The sequence below is a fragment of the Rhineura floridana genome, chromosome 19 (assembly GCF_030035675.1).
Source record: "Rhineura floridana isolate rRhiFlo1 chromosome 19, rRhiFlo1.hap2, whole genome shotgun sequence".
NCBI classification, from domain to species: domain Eukaryota; kingdom Metazoa; phylum Chordata; class Lepidosauria; order Squamata; family Rhineuridae; genus Rhineura; species Rhineura floridana.
In genome coordinates this window covers 5,671,211-5,689,484 of record NC_084498.1, presented here as the reverse complement: position 1 = coordinate 5,689,484, position 18,274 = coordinate 5,671,211, and the positions used below count along the sequence as shown (strand labels likewise).

The 18,274-nt window shown below is 44.2% G+C and overlaps 1 protein-coding gene across 3 annotated transcripts in view; it reads right to left on the bottom strand.

The window, feature by feature from the left end:
* HVCN1 (hydrogen voltage gated channel 1) overlaps window positions 1-18,274 on the bottom strand; it is a 36,151-nt gene that overhangs the window by 1,048 nt on the left and 16,829 nt on the right. For all 3 annotated transcript variants that reach the window (XM_061602587.1, XM_061602588.1, XM_061602586.1), the window contains 4 exons: window positions 12,384-12,619; window positions 3,666-3,770; window positions 2,877-3,108; window positions 1,739-1,851 (listed from right to left, as the gene is read on the bottom strand). In XM_061602587.1, coding sequence (XP_061458571.1) covers window positions 1,739-1,851; window positions 2,877-3,108; window positions 3,666-3,770; window positions 12,384-12,581 — 648 coding nt within the window. In that variant the 5' untranslated portion in view covers window positions 12,582-12,619. The remainder of the gene's footprint in view (window positions 1-1,738; window positions 1,852-2,876; window positions 3,109-3,665; window positions 3,771-12,383; window positions 12,620-18,274) is intronic.

The following is an 18,274-nucleotide window of genomic DNA, read 5'->3' as shown; positions in this document are numbered from 1 at the left end:
CCTGTTTACACCGTAACTGTAAAGGAGCCTGAAGTGTTCTAAATTAAGAAGGTGGGGGAGCAGCTTAATTAGAGGCACTCTTGATCTGTCTTCTTTCAAAAACCCTGCATCAGCGATGGAAAACCTTCAGCCGACAGGCCTAATTTTTGCTTTTATTTTATTTAATAAAATTCATATACCACTAGAACATAAAGACCTCTAAGCAGTTTACAAAAAAACATTAAAATTATCAATAAAACAGTTAAAAACAAATAAAATGTATTTAATGCAATTAAAAGCAGTTACTAACTAAAAAGAAGATCAACATCTTATGTGTCTGGAAAGGCTTGCCTAAACAGAAAAAGTTTTAAGCTGGCACTGAAAGGAATACAGAGCTTGATGTCAGCTGGACTAGTGAGTCAGTTTTTCCCCACACCATGCCCACCTGCCCTGCCTAGCATCATATATGCTATCCTGTGTGGGGCAGGTAAAGACGCAACCCCTGGCCAAAATCAGGGCTTGTCCTCTGTCTATGCCAGCGTGCTTTGATTTCAAACTGCCTGGGCAAAGTGGGGCTTGCAGATATCAACGGTTTGGATCCAGTTCTCCACCCCGCCCTACACAGACTATTTTGTCCCTGCCTTGTACTAACTGCGTCTTCACTGCACCATTTGTGCTGCTTTTGAAGAAGGAGATTGACCAACTGGAGCCTGTCCAGACGTGGGTGGTCAGGCTGGAGGAGGAGGGTCTAGAAACCCTGGCCTATGAGGACTGTTTGAAAGAGTTGGGTATGTTTAGCCTGGAGAAGGCAAGATTGAGTGAGAGGTCTTCTGCCCATGGGAGGGTGGTCACACAGAAGACGGAGCAGACTTCCTGTCTTTGGCCGACTAGAATGGGTAGAAACGGTAGAGAAGCAGTTTTCTGCTATGCATTAGGACAGGGGTTCCCAAGCCGTGGTCCACAGACCACCAGTGGTCCATGAGCTTCATTCAGGTGATCCATGACATCTCTGCATTAAATATATTAATTTTAATTGTATTTTTATTGCATCCTTATATTGTATTACAATTTGGATTTTATGGAATGCCAATTGTAACACAAAAGAAAAAACTCGATAAAAATAACACCGAAGACCACACAACATTTATTTATTTATGGTTTATTATTTATTTTTTAGATTTATATCCCGCCCTTCCTCCCAGTAGGAGCCTAGCATCACACAATATCTAGCACAGCGCATTACAATTGCTATAACAGGCAGACAAATCATTAAGTGGTCCACCAAGCAATTTTCAAGTGGTCCATAAGGGGGGGAAAGCCATTGCATTAGAAGAAACTTCCTAACAGCTGCTGTTCAACTGACTGCCTCAGGAGATGGTGGACTCTTTGGCTGTATTTATGCAGAGGCTGGATGGCTTTCTGCCAGGGAGAGTGGTTTGTATCCTGCACTGCAGGTCCTACATCTAGCTGGGGGTTGGACAAGATGTCCTCCAACTCTACAATTCAAGTGATCACTATTCCATTGCTCTGCCTTGCGTGTCCCTGGCTGCCACTTTATTCTCCAGGAAACAAAGGGCTCTCTGGCGCTCACAAGGCCAGAGGGAAGAATATGGACAATGGAATTAAAAGTTCAGAACTGAATTCCATTGGAACTCAGTGAAACTGTGACTGGCTTTGATCCCATTGATTTCAGTTACACTCAGCTGACCTAACTTTAGCTGGCTCAGAGCCTGAGCTGCTGAAGGAATGGCCTCCTTACCTTCTCTGCACTACTACTTTCCATCTCCTGGACCTTCAGGGTGAGCTGCAGGTTGGCTTGTTTCAGCTTGGACATCTGCTGTTCAGACCGCGTCTTCACTGACAAGATTATCCCTTGAGAATGGATTCAGAGGACAGAATGTTAGCAAGGCCCTATCGGCTGAGCCCTAGTGATTGCTTCTGATTTGTTGCATGAGTACTTTACAACGGTTATCCTCTAGGTAGGTCACCGAACAGAAAGCTGCAAGGTAAGCAATGGAAGCTGAATACAGGCTTTCCAGATTTACGTCCAGTTTTATTTGCTGGTTGTCAAGCGGTGCAAAGGTACGAGGACTGGAATTCCTAAAGGTCAAAAGAACCTACAAGTGGAAACAGTCTTAACAGACCCAAGAGAAGGATGGAGTGGAAAGGGTGAAATCACGGCTGTGAGGGGGACAAAGCCATAAGAAGGGCATGGAGGCATGAAGATACAGAAGGGGACGAGAGGAGGAGATTGCATTTTAACGATCCCAAATTCCGGCTGCAAGTTTGTTGCCGAAGCATATATTCAGGCATTACTTGGGACAGCAAACATGGCTTTCCTCGAGCAATTCCTGCATCTGTGTGAGTGCATGAGTACTGAACAAACCAAACCAAACACCAAACCTGCTCTAGCCTGGAGTTGTGTGGGGCGAGGGGAGGGAAAACAGCTAAACACAGGACACAGTTGTGAGTAGTCTGAGGAAGCTGCATCAACCTCAGCGCCTGCCCATAAAAGCAAGTCTATAGAGAGAGATGAGGGTGATATCAGCTGGTTCCAGGAACCCTCTTTGTTGGTGAGATTTTAAGGGTGATCTGTGTGTTTTGTTTGGGCCCTGGATGAGAGCTACAAGGGAAGGGATGGGTGGAGTCCTGGGTGAGAGGTACTGAGCAGGGAGGCATGTCAGAAGGAGAAGGTAATGCTATCTGTATATATTTATTAGTGATTTGTATCTGTGGTTTAATTGTGTATGTTTTTTAACATTGGTGGATGCAGCTTAAGTTTTCTGCACACCGCTTAGAGACATTTTTTATTTGTTAAGCAGTGCAGACACAGTCTAAATAAAAAAATAAAAATAATCTGGTGGATGGTTGCGCACCAAAATTCAACCATGTCTCACCATTTATAATCCTGGCCACTCTCCACAGTCTAAGAAGGATCAGCAACCCAAGGGCTTCAAACTCGTGCTCCCGGAAGAGGAGAACCACGTCAAGAACGAAGGAGATGATTACAACGATGGCGTCCAGAACCTCAAACTTGTGGTGGAAGAACTCCAGCCGATAGGCAAAGAGTTTGAAGAAAATTTCCACCAGAAAGAGGGTCAGAATGGAAAGGCTCAGGTAGTGGAACACCTGTGGAGGTGCAAAGATAGACAAGGCGCACGTTAATACACCAAATGCCACATCACAACCAGAGAAAATTTATAGGATGGATGGGTCACAGTCTCTCTCACACATATGTTTCTATTTTTGCCTCGCAGAAGAAGGGAACAAGATTGGCCTGGATCTAAATTTAACCATGTGTGTATGCCATACTGGCAGTCTAAATTCTGCAACTTGTATACACGATGCAAGTCTGCATGATTTCATTTTGCATAATTTATTCTGAATTTGCTAGGGTGGTGGGAACCTACGTCTCCCACACACAATTTAAAAACCTTAAACCACTTCTCTGGGTTTCTGAGATTACAGCAGGAACTATACATACCTCTTCAAGAATATCTTTGCATCCATACAGGGTTAGAAGCTTTCAAATGAGAAGTCAAGGTTCTCAGGAAGTTGGATTCAGCACCTCCACAGAATTATTTATTTATTTATTACATTTATATTCTACCCTTCCTCTCAAAGGAGCCCATTGCAATACACCCACTGCATTGACCATAATTTATGCACAAAAATTCTCCTCAAACCTTAGGTGCAATCTCGTGTTTGTCAGGATGGATGATTTTCAAATCCAAAAGCAATTCCCCAAGGACTAGTATGGCATCCAAAATAACTAGGCAGACAACCAAGATCTGGAAGAGGAAAAAACAAGACATATATAAATGTTTAAAATACTTTAACAAATAAAATATATTGTCTGCAGTGAAATTAATAAATTCGTCTGGACAAATAGGGGGTAAATCACATCTAGTTTTTTTGTTCCATTGACTTGAGTGTGTGTTCACGTAATCCAGGGTCCAGCTCCAAGAACTGGCAACAGCTGAGAGTGTGACCTGCTTTATTATTGTTATTACATTTCAGTTCCACCCTTCCTCCCAGTGAGAGCCCAGGGCTGCAAACAAAACATTAAAAATACTCTAAAAAACATCTTAAAAACAGACTTTAAAATACAATAAAACAAAACAGCTTTAAAAGCATATGAAAACAGAACAGCTTTAAAAACATCTTTAAAAAAAAGTTTTAAAAACATTTTTAAAAGCAGTTCCAACACAGATGCAGACTGGGATAAGGTATCTTATCTACTTAAAAGGCTTGTTGAAAAAGGAAGGCTATCAGTAGGCACCAAAAAGATAACATAAGATTATAGAAAAGTTCCACTGACTTCTTGCTGCTGGTTGGTAGATGAGGTGTGGGGGGCAAGTCCAATATGCCTGGGAGACAGCTTCTCGCCTCCACTCACACAATGCACCAAATCCTGAGCAATTCTCATAATTCTGTTCAGCTGACCAGTAAGCTCATTGTAACCCTACTGTCATCACCAGTCACCAAGACTCCTTCCTCTCCAAGCCAAATTAAGAGAAACATTAACAGGCTATGGGGTAAAATACTGAGAGTAGCATCATGATCAACACCAACACCTGAAGACCAAGGTGAACCTTGAGATCACCATGAATCTTTAATACATTTACTTGAGGAAGAAACCAATAATCTGCAGTCTTCAGTACAGATACACTAGTGAGATCATCAAGTTCAAGGAAGTTGTCTAGAATTTGGACAGTAGAAAAGGCAATTGGAACAAGGTTCAGGGTCCTTGTATTAAATTACAGAGCCCTGGACTAAGGTCCAGGGTACAAGCGAGAAAGCCTGAACCCTTATATCCCAGCTCCATCACTGAGATCATCCGCAGGAGCATCACTGGTCATCCTGAGTTGGTGAGGCTCATTTGACAACTACATGAAACCAAGCCTTCTGTGTCATTGGCCCAGTTCTCTGGAATGCTCTGCCAACAGAGATTCAGCAGGTGCCTTCTGTTTTAACCTTTAAACCTCTGCTAAAAATTTTTGATGCCTCCAAGCTTACACAGGCAACTAAGATAATACATTTCTCTAATAGTCAATGATCTCTGATTTAATTTTTTTCCATGGTTTTTATTGTATATACTCTATGTATAGCTGGTGTAATGCACTCCAATTATTTTATGAATAGTAGTATACAGATGTTTTTTATAATTAAATAAATAAAATAAGTTGTGAATTTGCATCAAAATCTTCTCCAGTAGCAACTGGATTTTCCCTCCCTCTAAGTATTGATTTACAACTTTGGTCAGTGGTTCCCAAACCTTTTTCTCCACTGACCACTGCAAAATTGCTGGACCACTTAATGATTTTCTTCTGCCTGTTGTACCAATTGTAATGTGCCGTGGTAGATGCTGTATGTTTTCTAATTGTATTTTAATTGCTTCTTTTATTTCTTATGTATTGCATTTTATTGTATTACAATTCAATTTCCATAGAATTCTACATAGAATTGTAAGTGTTCTTCACGGCCATGCTGTGGCCCACGGGTGGTCCACGGACCACAGTTTGGGAGCCCCTGACTTAGCTTGCCTGTAGGGATAATTGTAGATGAGCTAGCAGTACATACTGCTCTCATACATCATTTAGCTGAAGGATGTCACTGTCATCGAGATGATGTTGAATTTCTTTTACGAGCCAGACCGTGGAAACATCAGAAGTCACAGCGTGTTCCCGGCTTTTCAGCGTTGACCTGTAAAATGCTTTCAAGCAGTTTGAATGGTACTTTCTCTTGGCAGCTGATCAGCTTGTGTTTTGCAAGCATGTGCTTCAGCAGTATCCTGTCACTCATGGCAAAAAAAAAAAGTCGTTATGTTGAAGGTGTGTTCCTTGCATTGTTCCTGATAAAATAGGCACAGACTCCAGTTCAGTAGCTTCACATATTGTCTTGTTGTTCTGCTGGAAGCTGGTGCAGATGAGGATTCAGCTGGTAATGGTTTCCTTGGCAAGGTGGTCTTCTTGGCAATTTTAGACCTTGAGGAGACCTGTATGCTTCTTTCAACTGATTGACTTCACAACACACAAGAGGGAAAAAATCAGAGTAGCAAGGATGATGCCATCTTTCTTTTCACCTGCCAAGACTGAGTCAACCCTTTGAGTTATATCTTGGTCCAGAGTATCTTTAAATGCTGCCTCCTGCACCTTGGCTTACTGGCACGTCTCACACCTTCATGTGTCAATTCTTGACAAAATCCGCAGGTTTTGGCTTCTTAGGCTACCAGCAAAACTACTAAAAATATTCAGTTGAGACCTATCTCAGTCTGTGTCTGTGTTGGAATTGCTTTTTAATTTTTTTTAAAAACCTTTTTTAAAAAAACAATGTTTTTAAACCCTTTTTAAAAAGATGTCTTTCAAGCTTTTAAAAAATGTTTTTAAAGTTGCTTTGTTTTAATTTATATTAAGGTCTGTTTTTATGTTGTTTTAAAGTGTTTTCAGTGCTTTTGTTTGCTGCCCTGGGCTCCTGCTGTGAGGAAGGGTGGGATATAAATAAAATAAAAAATAATAAAAATAAATAAATAAAACTTTGCTCCAGACATTTTATCCAGTGTACTTGCCATATTAGGAAGTAGGAATCTATCTTCAATAGTCTATTTAGCCACTTGTAGTCAACACTTATAAGAATCTAGGAAGAGCACTGCTAAATCAGGCCAATGGCCCATCCAGTTCAGTATCCTGTTCTCACAATGGCCACCCAGATGCCCGTGGGAAGCCCATAAGCAGGACCTGAGTGCCAGAGCACTCTCCCCAGCTGCAATTCCCAGCAACTGGTATTCAGAGCAGAGCTTGGAAAAGTTACTTTTTTGAACTACAACTCCCATCAGCCCAATCCAGTGGCCATGCTGGCTGGGGCTGATGGGAGATGTAGTTTTAAAAAAGTCACTTTCCCAAGCTCTGATTCAGAGGCATCCAGCAGTGGAGATAGAGCATGAATTGGTCTAATCCTCTTTCAGAGCCATCCAGGTTGGTGGCCATCACTACCTTCTTGTGGTGGCAAATTCCATATTTTAACTATGGGCTGTGTGAAGAAGTCCTTTCTCTGGTCTGGTCTGAATCTCCCAACATTCAGCTTCATCGGATGACCCCCGCTGGGCTCTAGCATTGCAACAGAGGGAGAAAAACTTTTCTCCACCCAGTCTCTCCACACCATGCATAATTTTATACACTTTTATTATTATTTATTACTATCGCTTATCCTTTCTCTAAACTAAAAAGCCCCAAATGTTGCAGCCTTTCCTCACAGGGGAGTTGATCCACCCCCCTTTAATCATTTTGGTTTCACTTTTTGGAGACTTGTCCATCTGCACAATATCCTTTTTGAGGCGAGGTGACCAGAACTGTACACAGGATCCTCAACTCTCCATTGGGCTTCTTTACCTGGGGACACCCAGGGCTATGTAGAACACTCAGTCAAGCCACCTTCCAACATGGAAGCCGGTTTCTTCACAGTAGCCTGCTAAGCCAAAGGGATCCAACAGGGAAGCTGTTTCACAGGCACACTCACTGGCATTTGTACCTTATTGTTATATGAAAACACACCTGCACATTCTAGTTGCTTTTCACCTGTCCCTTCTCCTGCTGTTGGCCAAATCAAATGTCTTACTGCCTTAGCAGCTGCACTGCTCTTAACCTCCGTATCACGGAGAGGCTCCGAGGGCCCAGTTAACCTCAGACCCTGTCCCTAAAGACAGCGAGTTTCGCTTCTTGATGAGCTACTTTCTGACTCAGAATTCCCCTTTTGGCCCAGCTTGAAACAGGGCCTTGCTGCAAAACAGGCCTGGATTGGGGTGGGGTGGGTCCTGGATTCAACAACACCTGCACATTCCTAGCAACAACTGATTACCTTCCAGGGGATTAGGGCATGATGTCTAGGCTTTGCCACCTTATACTGAGCCACTACAGACAGAAATTCCCCTCTTTTTCCAGGCAGAAACTCCTCCCCTTTCCTACAGTGACATGGCAGAGGTGTCCTTACAGCTTGGAGTGGCACCTCTTGAGGTCTTGATTTTCTAATATCCAGAGCCAGAAGAGGTATCTGAATATTGTCCAAGGGCAACTGTGTCTTACTGACACTCCAGACATTCTTGTGGCATTCTGGAGTAACTGGGCTAGAAAAGATTTGTTGTTACAATAAAAGTCCATGTGATATTCAGGGACCCCTAGTTCAGTGGAGGCACTTGCTCTTCTTGGTGGTGGGGCTTGGCTACTATTAGTCACCAATTTAACCCTAGCTACTGGCTCCACACCTTTGCCTTCGAATCTGGATGCTCCATATGGGTGAGAACCCAACAACACTGAGGACAAGACATAGAACTTTAGCTGAGTGCTAAGGATGTGGAACATTGTACCACCTCCGCCTTGGTTGGTGGAGTTGTTTATATATACACTACACTATTAATATAATGGTGGTGGTGTTCCATGTCCTTAGTGCTTAGCTCAAGTTCTAGGTTGTCCTTCTGCTGTTCTGTCTTGTCTGATGTTGTGTTGTCTTGGAAACAATCCCATAGTGGTGCCACCCAACACCTCCTATGCACCCACAAAAGGTCTCAGTAGGAACAGAATGTTCTGTCAGTTTCAGTTTCCTCTCAGGCCACATCCACACCAGACATTTGTTCCACTTTAAACAGTCATGGCTTCTTGCCCCATAGAATCCTGGGACGCGTAGTTTGTGAAGGGTGCTGAGAATTGTTAGGAGACCGTTACTCCCCTCACAGAGCAACAATTCCCAGAATTCTCTTGGAAGAGCGGCTGCCTGTTCAACCACTCTGGCCACTGGAGCTCTGTCACGGGAACCGGAGTCTCCTAACAACTCTCAGCACCCTTCACAAACTACACTTCCCAGAATTCTTTGGGGGAAACCAGTACTGTTAAAAGTGGAATAAACCTCTGGTGTGGATGTGGCCTTAGTTTTCCAAGCTGAAATTCAGTTCTCCACATTTCTACAACAATTTATAATTTGAAAAAAATCCTCATGAAAATTCTTCCAGCATTTTTGTGAGAATTTCTTCCAACGTACAGTATAACATTTCTCCTAATATAATGCATTTTTGTATGTTATTTCCACTAATATGTTCATTTTTATGCACACTTTCTCCTATGCATTTTTGTAACCACTGGGGAACAGCACTGCAAAATTCAGATACGGGCAAATTTTGAAGGAAGGCTTCTCATATTTTTTCAGGAAGAGAGAATTTGATAGCTACAGTTTTAAATTGCATTAATTTACAAAGACCTGAAACACTTAGGTCCAGGGTATCTTAGGGACCACCTGAACCCTTATCTCCCAACTCGATTGCTGAGATCATCTTCAGGAGCATCATTGGTCATCCTCTGAGTTGGCGAGGCTCATTTGAGAACAACATGAAATTGAGTCTTTAGTGTCATTTGAAAGTTGGACAATGAAAAAAAATGGATAGGAGAAAAATAAACTCTTTTGAAATGTGGTGTTGGAGGACAGCTTTGCGAACACCATGGTGTTTTAGAACAAATTAAACCAGAACTATCACTAGAAGCTAAAATAATGAAACTGAGGTTATCCTACTTTGGACACATCATGAGAAGACATGATTCAATAGAAAAGATAATAATGCTGGGAAAAACAGCAGGGAGTAGAAAAAGAGGAAGGCCAAACAAGAGATGGATTGATTCCATAAAGGAAGCCACAGACCTGAACTTACAAGATCTGAACAGGGTGGTTCATGACAGATGCTCTGGGAGGTCACTGATTCATAGGGTCGCCATAAGTCGTAATCGACTTGAAGGCATATAATAACAACAAGCCCAGTCCTGTAGAATGCTCTACCAACAGAGATTCAGCAGGCACCTTCTATTCTGATTTTTAAATGCCTTCTAAAAACTCTATATCACCAGGCTTATGCAGGCCATTGAGGCAATATCTTTCTACAATGGTTAGTTAATTGATTTCTGATTTTAAATTTGTATAGGGTTTTGTTCTGTGTTTATACATGTAAACCGCTTTGGCTTAAAAAAAAAAAAGAATAGCGGCATTTTATTTATTTATTTATTTATTGCATTTGTATACCGCCCCATAGCCGAAGCTCTCTGGGTGGTTTACAACAATTAAAAACATTAAAGACAAATATACAAATTTAAAAGCACATTTTTAAAAAGCAATTTAAAAACACATGTTAAAATGCCTGGGAGCAGAGGCAAGTCTATAAATAAATAAATAAAAGTCTTTTATAAATAAATAAATGTAAACCACTTGGTGAGCTCCACCTGAAAAGTTGTATATAAATGCCTTAGATAAATAAGAAATAAATGCAAACTGAATCGAATGTCTTCCCCATCCCTAGGAGTCAGTAAATATAGCCTCAAAATGAGAAACTTATTCTTGCTCAGCTCATGATTGCTCAGTTCTTCCAGCATTGAACACGCCCCATGGCCACATTTCATTTGATGCCAGCACTGAACACTCACCACCTTTCCTCTCCTGAGTAGAGGAGAGAGGCAAAAAGCATCTGAGCGTGGCAGTGACCAACAGTTAGTTGATGCAGGAGTGTGTCCACACCATTCTGTGATCCCTTTTTCTGCTCTTTCAGATGTGGCAGCTATTTTGTAGTGTGCTACACCCCCAAGGCAGCCATTTTGGGACTGGTGCCCACAGCACCTTCCCAAAATTCAAAATGTGCCCACTGGCTCAAAAAGGCTGGTGACCCCTGCAATGCACAATCTAGATTTCTAGATTCGGCTGTTGAGAGTAAAACACCAATGCATGTTACTAGTGACCTGAATCAGTGAGGGGGGGGGGGTGATAGACAAAAAGGCAATCTATTATTCCCTTTGCTGATTCCTCCTCTCAGGAGTTTGTTGTTTTTGCAGGCTTTTCTCCCCCCTTTCCTACCTTCTCTTCCCATCTTTGTTCTGTTAGTTAGTAGTGGTTCCCTGAATGAAAGCTGCATGGCTGTACAGGCAGGCCCTGCTTATACGGCAGGTTCTGTTCCGGACTGCCGCCGTAAAGCGGAAATTGCTGTAAAGCGGAACCCATTGATGATAATGTTTTATGAACCCATTGATGATATTGTTTTATATACTGTTTTATCTTGTACGTCGCCCAGAGTGGCTGGACAACCAGCCAGATGGGCGACTAACAAATTTAATAATAAATAAATAAATAAATAAAAATGGGGCGCGTCGCACGAAAATGACATCAAAATGGCACGCGACGGAAAAAACCTGCCGTAAAAGCAGAACAAGCACCTTAATGCGGGGACTTATCCTAATTGAAAGCCGCCGCATTAGTGAATCGCTAACCATACGACTCCCCTGTTACAAAAGCTCCACTGGTTGCCACTCTGTTTCCGGACACAATTCAAAGTGCTGGTGATGACCTATAAAGCCCTATATGGCTTAGGTCCAGGCTATCTGTCAGACCGTATCTCCCTATATGAGCCTGCCCGGGCCCTGAGATCCTCAGGAGAGGCCCTTCTCTCAATACCTACGTCCTCACAAGCATGACTAGTGGGGATGCGAGATAGGGCCTTTTCGGTGGCTGCCCCGAGGCTTTGGAACTCCCTTCCTAGGGAAGCAAGAAAGGCCCCCTCCTTGCAGTCCTTCCGTCGGCAAGCAAAGACTTTTTTATTTCAACAAGCCTTTGGAACTGAAAGCTGTTAAGGACAGGTCTTGAAGGGTGCTGCATTGCTGTTGCCTAATTGTATTATTTTAAACTGAGTTTGAATTATTTTAACTGTATGTATGAATGGTTTTAATACTGTAAATTGTTTAATTTGATTTTAATCTAGACTTTTGTATGTTTTTAATTATATGTGTGCTTTTATCTGGAAGCCACCATGAGTTCCAGTTTTGGAAAAAGGGCGGAGTAAAAATAATGATAATAAATAAAAATAAAGCGAAGCGCTGTAAAGCGGAGCCCTACTGTACTCCATTGCGATATATATATTTACACACATGGAAATTCTAACTTCAGCACACTTTTTTTCATTCAGAAATACCAAGTAGAACTCAAGGTGGATATGCCAGGCAATCTCCCATCCAAGCACTGACCCAGATGGGGCCACAGCTCAGAGGGAAAGCACCTGTTTTGTATGCAGGAGGTCCCTGGTTCAAACCCCTCCCCCATTTCTAGAAAAATCATTTTAAGTAGCAGGAGATTCAAACAACCCTTTTCTACCCAAGACCATGGAGAGAGGCTGCCAGTCAGAGTAGAACTGGTCTAGACAGCTGCTTGCTATGTTCACATGCCCAGAGCAGCTTAGCATTAGCAAGGCGGCCACGTTATGTCCCTTCAGATCATGTCACTTGATCTGGTCAGCCCAGAATGTGGTCCATTGAGCTGCAATGCCACACCTTCCAGTTTGTGAAACAGACCTCAGAGCATAAAGCAACAGAAGTCTGAAAAACTCTCCCCCGTACCTGAAATTTGTGCGACTGGAACAGCTTTTTCATCACCTCCCGGAAGGTCAGGGACCTGGGGGCAGAATCGACTTTAATTGCTATCTCTGGTGTCTTGGCTTCCTCCTCTGTCTCCTCTTCCTCCCATTTCTTGTAGTCATTGTTCCACTGGGCGGGATCGTCTCCCACAACGGTGAAATGCTTCAGGTACATCGACATGGCTGCTGCTCAAATGGGCATCACCCTATAGAAACACTCTGCAAGAGAAAAACCTTGAGAGCATCACAAGCTGATAACGGCACAGATGAACTTCCTCCAAGGAATGGCATTACAAAATAATAGATTATTAAAATAATTCGGAACCAATGAAACATGCTAAGGCCTCCTGTGACGAGTTTGCTAAACACTGCAGAGAAAATCGATCGTATTAAGAGTGCTATTCTGTGCGCTGTGGACACAGTGAGCGAGCCAGAGGTGACCAGTGGTGCTCTGGTGATGTGGGATCGGTTCCAGCTTCTTCCATCTGATGAAGTGAACAAGGTGCTTTCAACCTTAAAGCCAACCACTTGCTTACTCGATCCTTGCCCATCATGGCTCATTATGAGCTGCAAAGATAGACTGGGTGAGGGGATCAAGATGGTGGTAAATACATCTCTCGAAGAGGGAGTAATGCCATCAGCGCTCAAGGAGGCAGTAATAAAACCAATCTTAAAGAAGCCCTCCTTGGATCCCCAAGATCTGAACAACTTTCGCCCAGTCTCAAATTTGCCATTCTTAGGCAAGGCGGTTGAGCGGGTGGTGGCAAAGCAGTTGCAAGCGCACTTGGAGGAAAAGGATTATCTGGATCCATTTCAATCGGGCTTCAGGCCTGGACATGGGACTGAAACAGCCTTGGTCGCCTTGGTAGATGATATGAGGAGGGCATGGGATAGGGGCGAATGCACCTTCCTTGTCCTCCTTGATCTCTCAGCGGCTTTCGATACCGTTGACCACGTTATCCTCTTGGACCGCCTGAAGAGGTTAGGCATGGGGGGCACTGTATTGCAGTGGTTCCATTCCTTCCTCTCTGGTAGGTACCAAAGAGTGGCATTGGAGGATGAGGTCTCGGATCCTTGGCCTGTCACTTGTGGGGTGCCACAGGGTTCCATCCTCTCCCTGATGCTGTTCAACATCTATATAAAGCCGCTGGGGGCAATCATCAGGAGATTTGGGCTGCAATGTCATCAGTATGCGGATGACATGCAGCTCTATCTCTCATTTAAATCTTCACCAAGGTTGGCTGTAGAAACCCTGTCCAAGTGCCTGGAGTCAGTGAGTGGCTGGATGAGAAGGAATAAGCTGAAGCTGAACCCTGACAAAACCGAGGTACTGTTTGTGGGAGACAAGGGAAGGCTGGGGGATGTGGACCTGGTGCTCAATGGGGTACGATTGCCCCTGAAAGACCAGGTCCGCAGCCTGGGGGTCATTCTTGACTCCCAGCTGTCCATGGAGGCTCAAGTCTCGGCTGTGAGCCGGGCGGCGCTGTATCAACTCCATCTGATACGGAGGCTGCGCCCCTACCTTCCCAACCATCTGCTCCCACCGGTGGTACATGCCCTGGTCACCTCTCGCCTAGACTACTGTAATGCGCTCTATGTGGGGTTACCCTTGAAAATGGTCCGGAAGCTGCACTTGGTACAGAATGTGGCGGCTCGTCTGATTAAAGGCAGCCGCAGGCAAGATCACATCACTCCAGTGCTGAAGGAGTTGCACTGGCTACCGGTTGTTTACCGGGCCCAATTCAAGGTGTTGGTTTTGACCTTTAAAACCCTACACAGTTTTAGCCCAGTCTATCTGAAGGAGCGCCTCCAGCATCGTCAGGGATGCCGCTCAACAAGATCAGCCTCAGAAGACCTTCTCTCGACCCCACCGGTTAAAACAGCTAGACTGGTGAGGACTAGAGAGAGGACTTTTTCAATAGTGGCCCCCACCCTGTGGAACTCTCTCCCAAATGATCTCCGCCATGCCCCTTCTATGATGAGCTTCCGCCGGGCCTTGAAGACCTGGCTCTTCAGGCAGGCTTTTGGGGTGGGTTAGGTTTTTACTGTTATGATTTTAAATTTTAACATTTTAATGTATTGTTTTTTATCTTGTACGTCGCCCAGAGTGGCTGGACAACCAGCCAGATGGGCGACTAATAAATTTAATAAATAAATAAATAAATAAAAAATAAAATAGATTATGAAAAAAGGGTCCTCAGAGTTCAAGAGACTTTTTTTTTAATGTTTGGCCTGAATGAGAAATTATACCTGCTTCCCTGTTCAGCCATTACCAGATCAGGGATTGAAAACTTCTGAAGAAACCCTCGGAATAATCAAGGGCCATCTGAGCTGTGTTTGAAACAACAAAACCAGCCAGCAGGTTCCTAGTCTTCATGGTTGAAGAGGATGCTTCAGAACTGCCATTCAGTTAAGCAGAGGTGTTATGGGGATGACCTCCTGCCCTGATGCCCTAGGCTTTGCTATTTGTCCTACACACAGCTGCTCCTTGTGGAGATCAGTTCTTCTGACCATGACATGCATGTCTTCTGCAATTCCATTATCACACCACACGAGGGCAGAATTCAGTATCGTGTACAGAATTCACCTTTCTCAGAATTGCCCTCTTCTCCCCTTTAAAAGCAAGTTTCTAGCCCTTAAGGCTGAAATGGGCAAAGTCTGAGAGACGGGATGTGGCTCAAGGGTTGAGCTCCTGCTTTGCAGAACGCAGAAAGTCTTACATTCAAGCCCCGACGCCTCCAGTTGAAAGGGTCTTGGGTACGAGGGTTAGGAGAGATCCCTAAAGATGAGGCCTTGAAAAGGCTTCTGTTAGAGACTGGGTAAAACAACGGGCCAACGGTGGAGCTCAGTAGAAAGCAGCTCCCTCAGATCATCAGAGGGGCCAAACAGGTTTTCTTCACACAGGGAAAGCATAGGAAGCTGCCTGACACTGAGTCGGACTCTTGGTCTACCTAGCCCAGTATTGTCTATATTGACTGCCAGCAGCTCCCCAAGATTTCAGACAGAGGGTCCCTCCCAGCCCTACCTAGAGACGTCAGGGATTGAACTTGGACCTTTTGCATGCAAGGTAAATGCTCTGCCAAAGAGCTACAGTCCTTCACCATCATCGTGCAGCTCTTTGCACCTCCCTCACACTAAGCGCATACATTTTTCATCAAAAAACCCCAGCAATTTTGTGAAATGTGCCTCAATTTGCACTGTTCATAGAGATTCCCCCCTCAATTTCTTAGACTTCCAAATGTGCCCCCAAGGCTGAAAAGGGTTGGGGGGGGCTGGTCTAGGATGACTTTAAGTTATTTACTTCCAGAGAGAGAAATAGAAAGAGCTCTTCTACTGGCATGTTCATCTCCCCGACAGCCTTTCGGTTGATTTTAATTCACTGTTCCCCTCCTATGAGGGCATTTTGCTTATGGGAAAACGGGGGTGTGTGAAGTACCTCTCTGTTTTTATTGTTATATTTTGTATTAGTTGTGCTTGTAATGATTGTACGCTGCCTCGGAGGGGGCCCTTCCAGGGCAAACGCCAGGCTCACATTATTACCAGTACAACCTACACCACCATCACTTGGTGCTTTACAGCGTAATGCGGGGCAAGGGTCTCTGTGCAAAGGAACATCTCTAAATTTCAATAACGGCGGGTGACAGCACAGATGGTGCTGGAAAAGTAAGGGGACAAAGACTTTTACATGTTAAAAACAGATGCAAAGGCCCATCTAATCCAAGGTCCTGTCCACACAGTGGCTAGCCAGATGCCTGCAGGAGCGCCCAAGCAGGAAACGAGCGCATCCACACGTTTCTCAGCAACTGGAGGCAGTGTGTAGCAGCAGTTACCAGATCTCCTAGGAAGCAGCTGTATACCAAGTCAGTGTTGCCCTCACTGCCTGGAAGCTCTTCCCCAACCTCAGGGGACTGGACACAAAGTCCTATGAGGAGAGACTGAAAGAACTGGGCATGTTTAGCCTGGAGAAGACTGAGGGGAGATATAACAGCACTCTTCATGAAAGGTTGTCACACAGAGGAGGGCCGGGATCTCTTCTCGATCATCCCAGAATGCAGGAGACAGAATAAGGGGCTCAAGTTGCAGCAAGCCAGATTTCGACTGGACATCAGGAAAAACTTCCTAACTGTTAAGAGCCATACGACAATGGAACCAATTACCTAGAGAGGTAGTGGGCTCTCCGACACTGGAGGCCTTCAAGAGGCAGCTGGACAGCCATCTGTCGGGAATGCTTTGATTTGGATTCCTGCATTGAGCAGGGGGCTGGACTGGATGGCCTTATAGGCCCCTTCCAACTCTACTATTGTATGATTTGATGAACCTGGAGACATCTAACATTGATTTTGGGGCTTTCTCCATGCCAAGCAGGTGCTCTATCACCGAGAGTCCCTCCCCACCGAGTCTATTTCCTGAGGCTTCATTTCCATTCCAGGGCTTGTGATTTTGTGGCTGAGACGATTCAAAGTGGGGACTTTCCCCAGCTCACAGCTGCCACTCTTAGCCACAGAGCAAGGCCAGCTGTCAGAAGGTGCTGTTCTGCCTGCAGAGTCAGGATCTGGAAAAGGCCCCCCTCCTCCAGATCATGTGTCGATTTCAGGGGCACGGTCAAATCCGCATGCAAGACCTGTAAGGCCGCAGCGCAGGGGACTCCGGCTGCAATCCAAGCCACGCTTACCTGGGAGTAAGCCCCATTGAATTCAACAGGAGTTACATAGGCCGGATTGTGCTGCACTGTAACATAACAATTTAACAGACAGGAAACAAACCCCTTTGCAGGCCAACTCATAATGCACCCCATTGATCAGAAATGGCCCAGAGGCCCGCATCCAGCACTTGAGTTTTAGTCCAATTTGCTAACGTTCATGCCAGATAAGCAAGATAAACAAAGTTTATGCTGTTCTCAAAGCACCGTTATTGTTTTGCAGGATCAATCTCAGCTGGCCAGTTAGAATTATTTATGGAGCCTATTTAATCTTCTTAAACAGGATTTTTTTAAAAAGAACCTTAGGTTGATGGCTTTTTATTATTTATTTATTATTTGATTTATATCCCGCCCTTCCTCCCAGCAGGAGCCCAGGGCGGAAAACAGAAACGCTAAAAATACTTTAAAACATCATAAAAACAGACCTTAAAATACATTAAAAGAAAACAACATTAAAAACATTTTTGAAAAAAAGCTTTAAAAACATCTTTTTAAAAAGGGTTAAAAACATATTATTACAAAAACACATATTAACAAGCAATTCTAACACAGACGCAGACTGGGATAGGTCTTAAAAGGCTTGTTGAAAGAGGAAAGTTTTTGGGAAACATTTTACTACCTCAAGACGAATATCTTTTGGTAGTTGGCGAGGGGGAGGCATTTCACTACACCAGAGTACATTGGAATCAGGCTTGTGGTACTAAAATGTCCCCAAAACAAATGTAATTTCTGAATGGAACATCCAGCTGTAGAGGCAGTATACCTTGCAATATCAGGTGCTAGGGACAAAGAGCAGGTGAGGGACAGCACCCTGCTTGTAGGCTTCCCAAAGGCAACCAATTGGGTACTTACATAAGCAGGATGCAGGACTGAAAGGATCTAGCCTAGGGGTGGGGACCCTGTGGTCCTCCAGATAATGTTGGACTCCCAGCTCCCATGGGAAATGGTCAGGGGCAATGGAAGCTTTAGTCCAACAGTATCTGGAGGGCCACAGGGTCCCCATCCTCGCCTACATGTGAGAAGTTAAGAGAACTTAATTCTGCTTCTCTGGAGCATAAAGCACCCTGAGACATTCATAGGAGTCAGAGCTGCCTCTGGAGGCTCAGGTGGCCCAGTGGCCCGTTTACAGCTCTGGGCCTTTTGCACAGCAATTACTTGGTCATGGGAACCCAGAC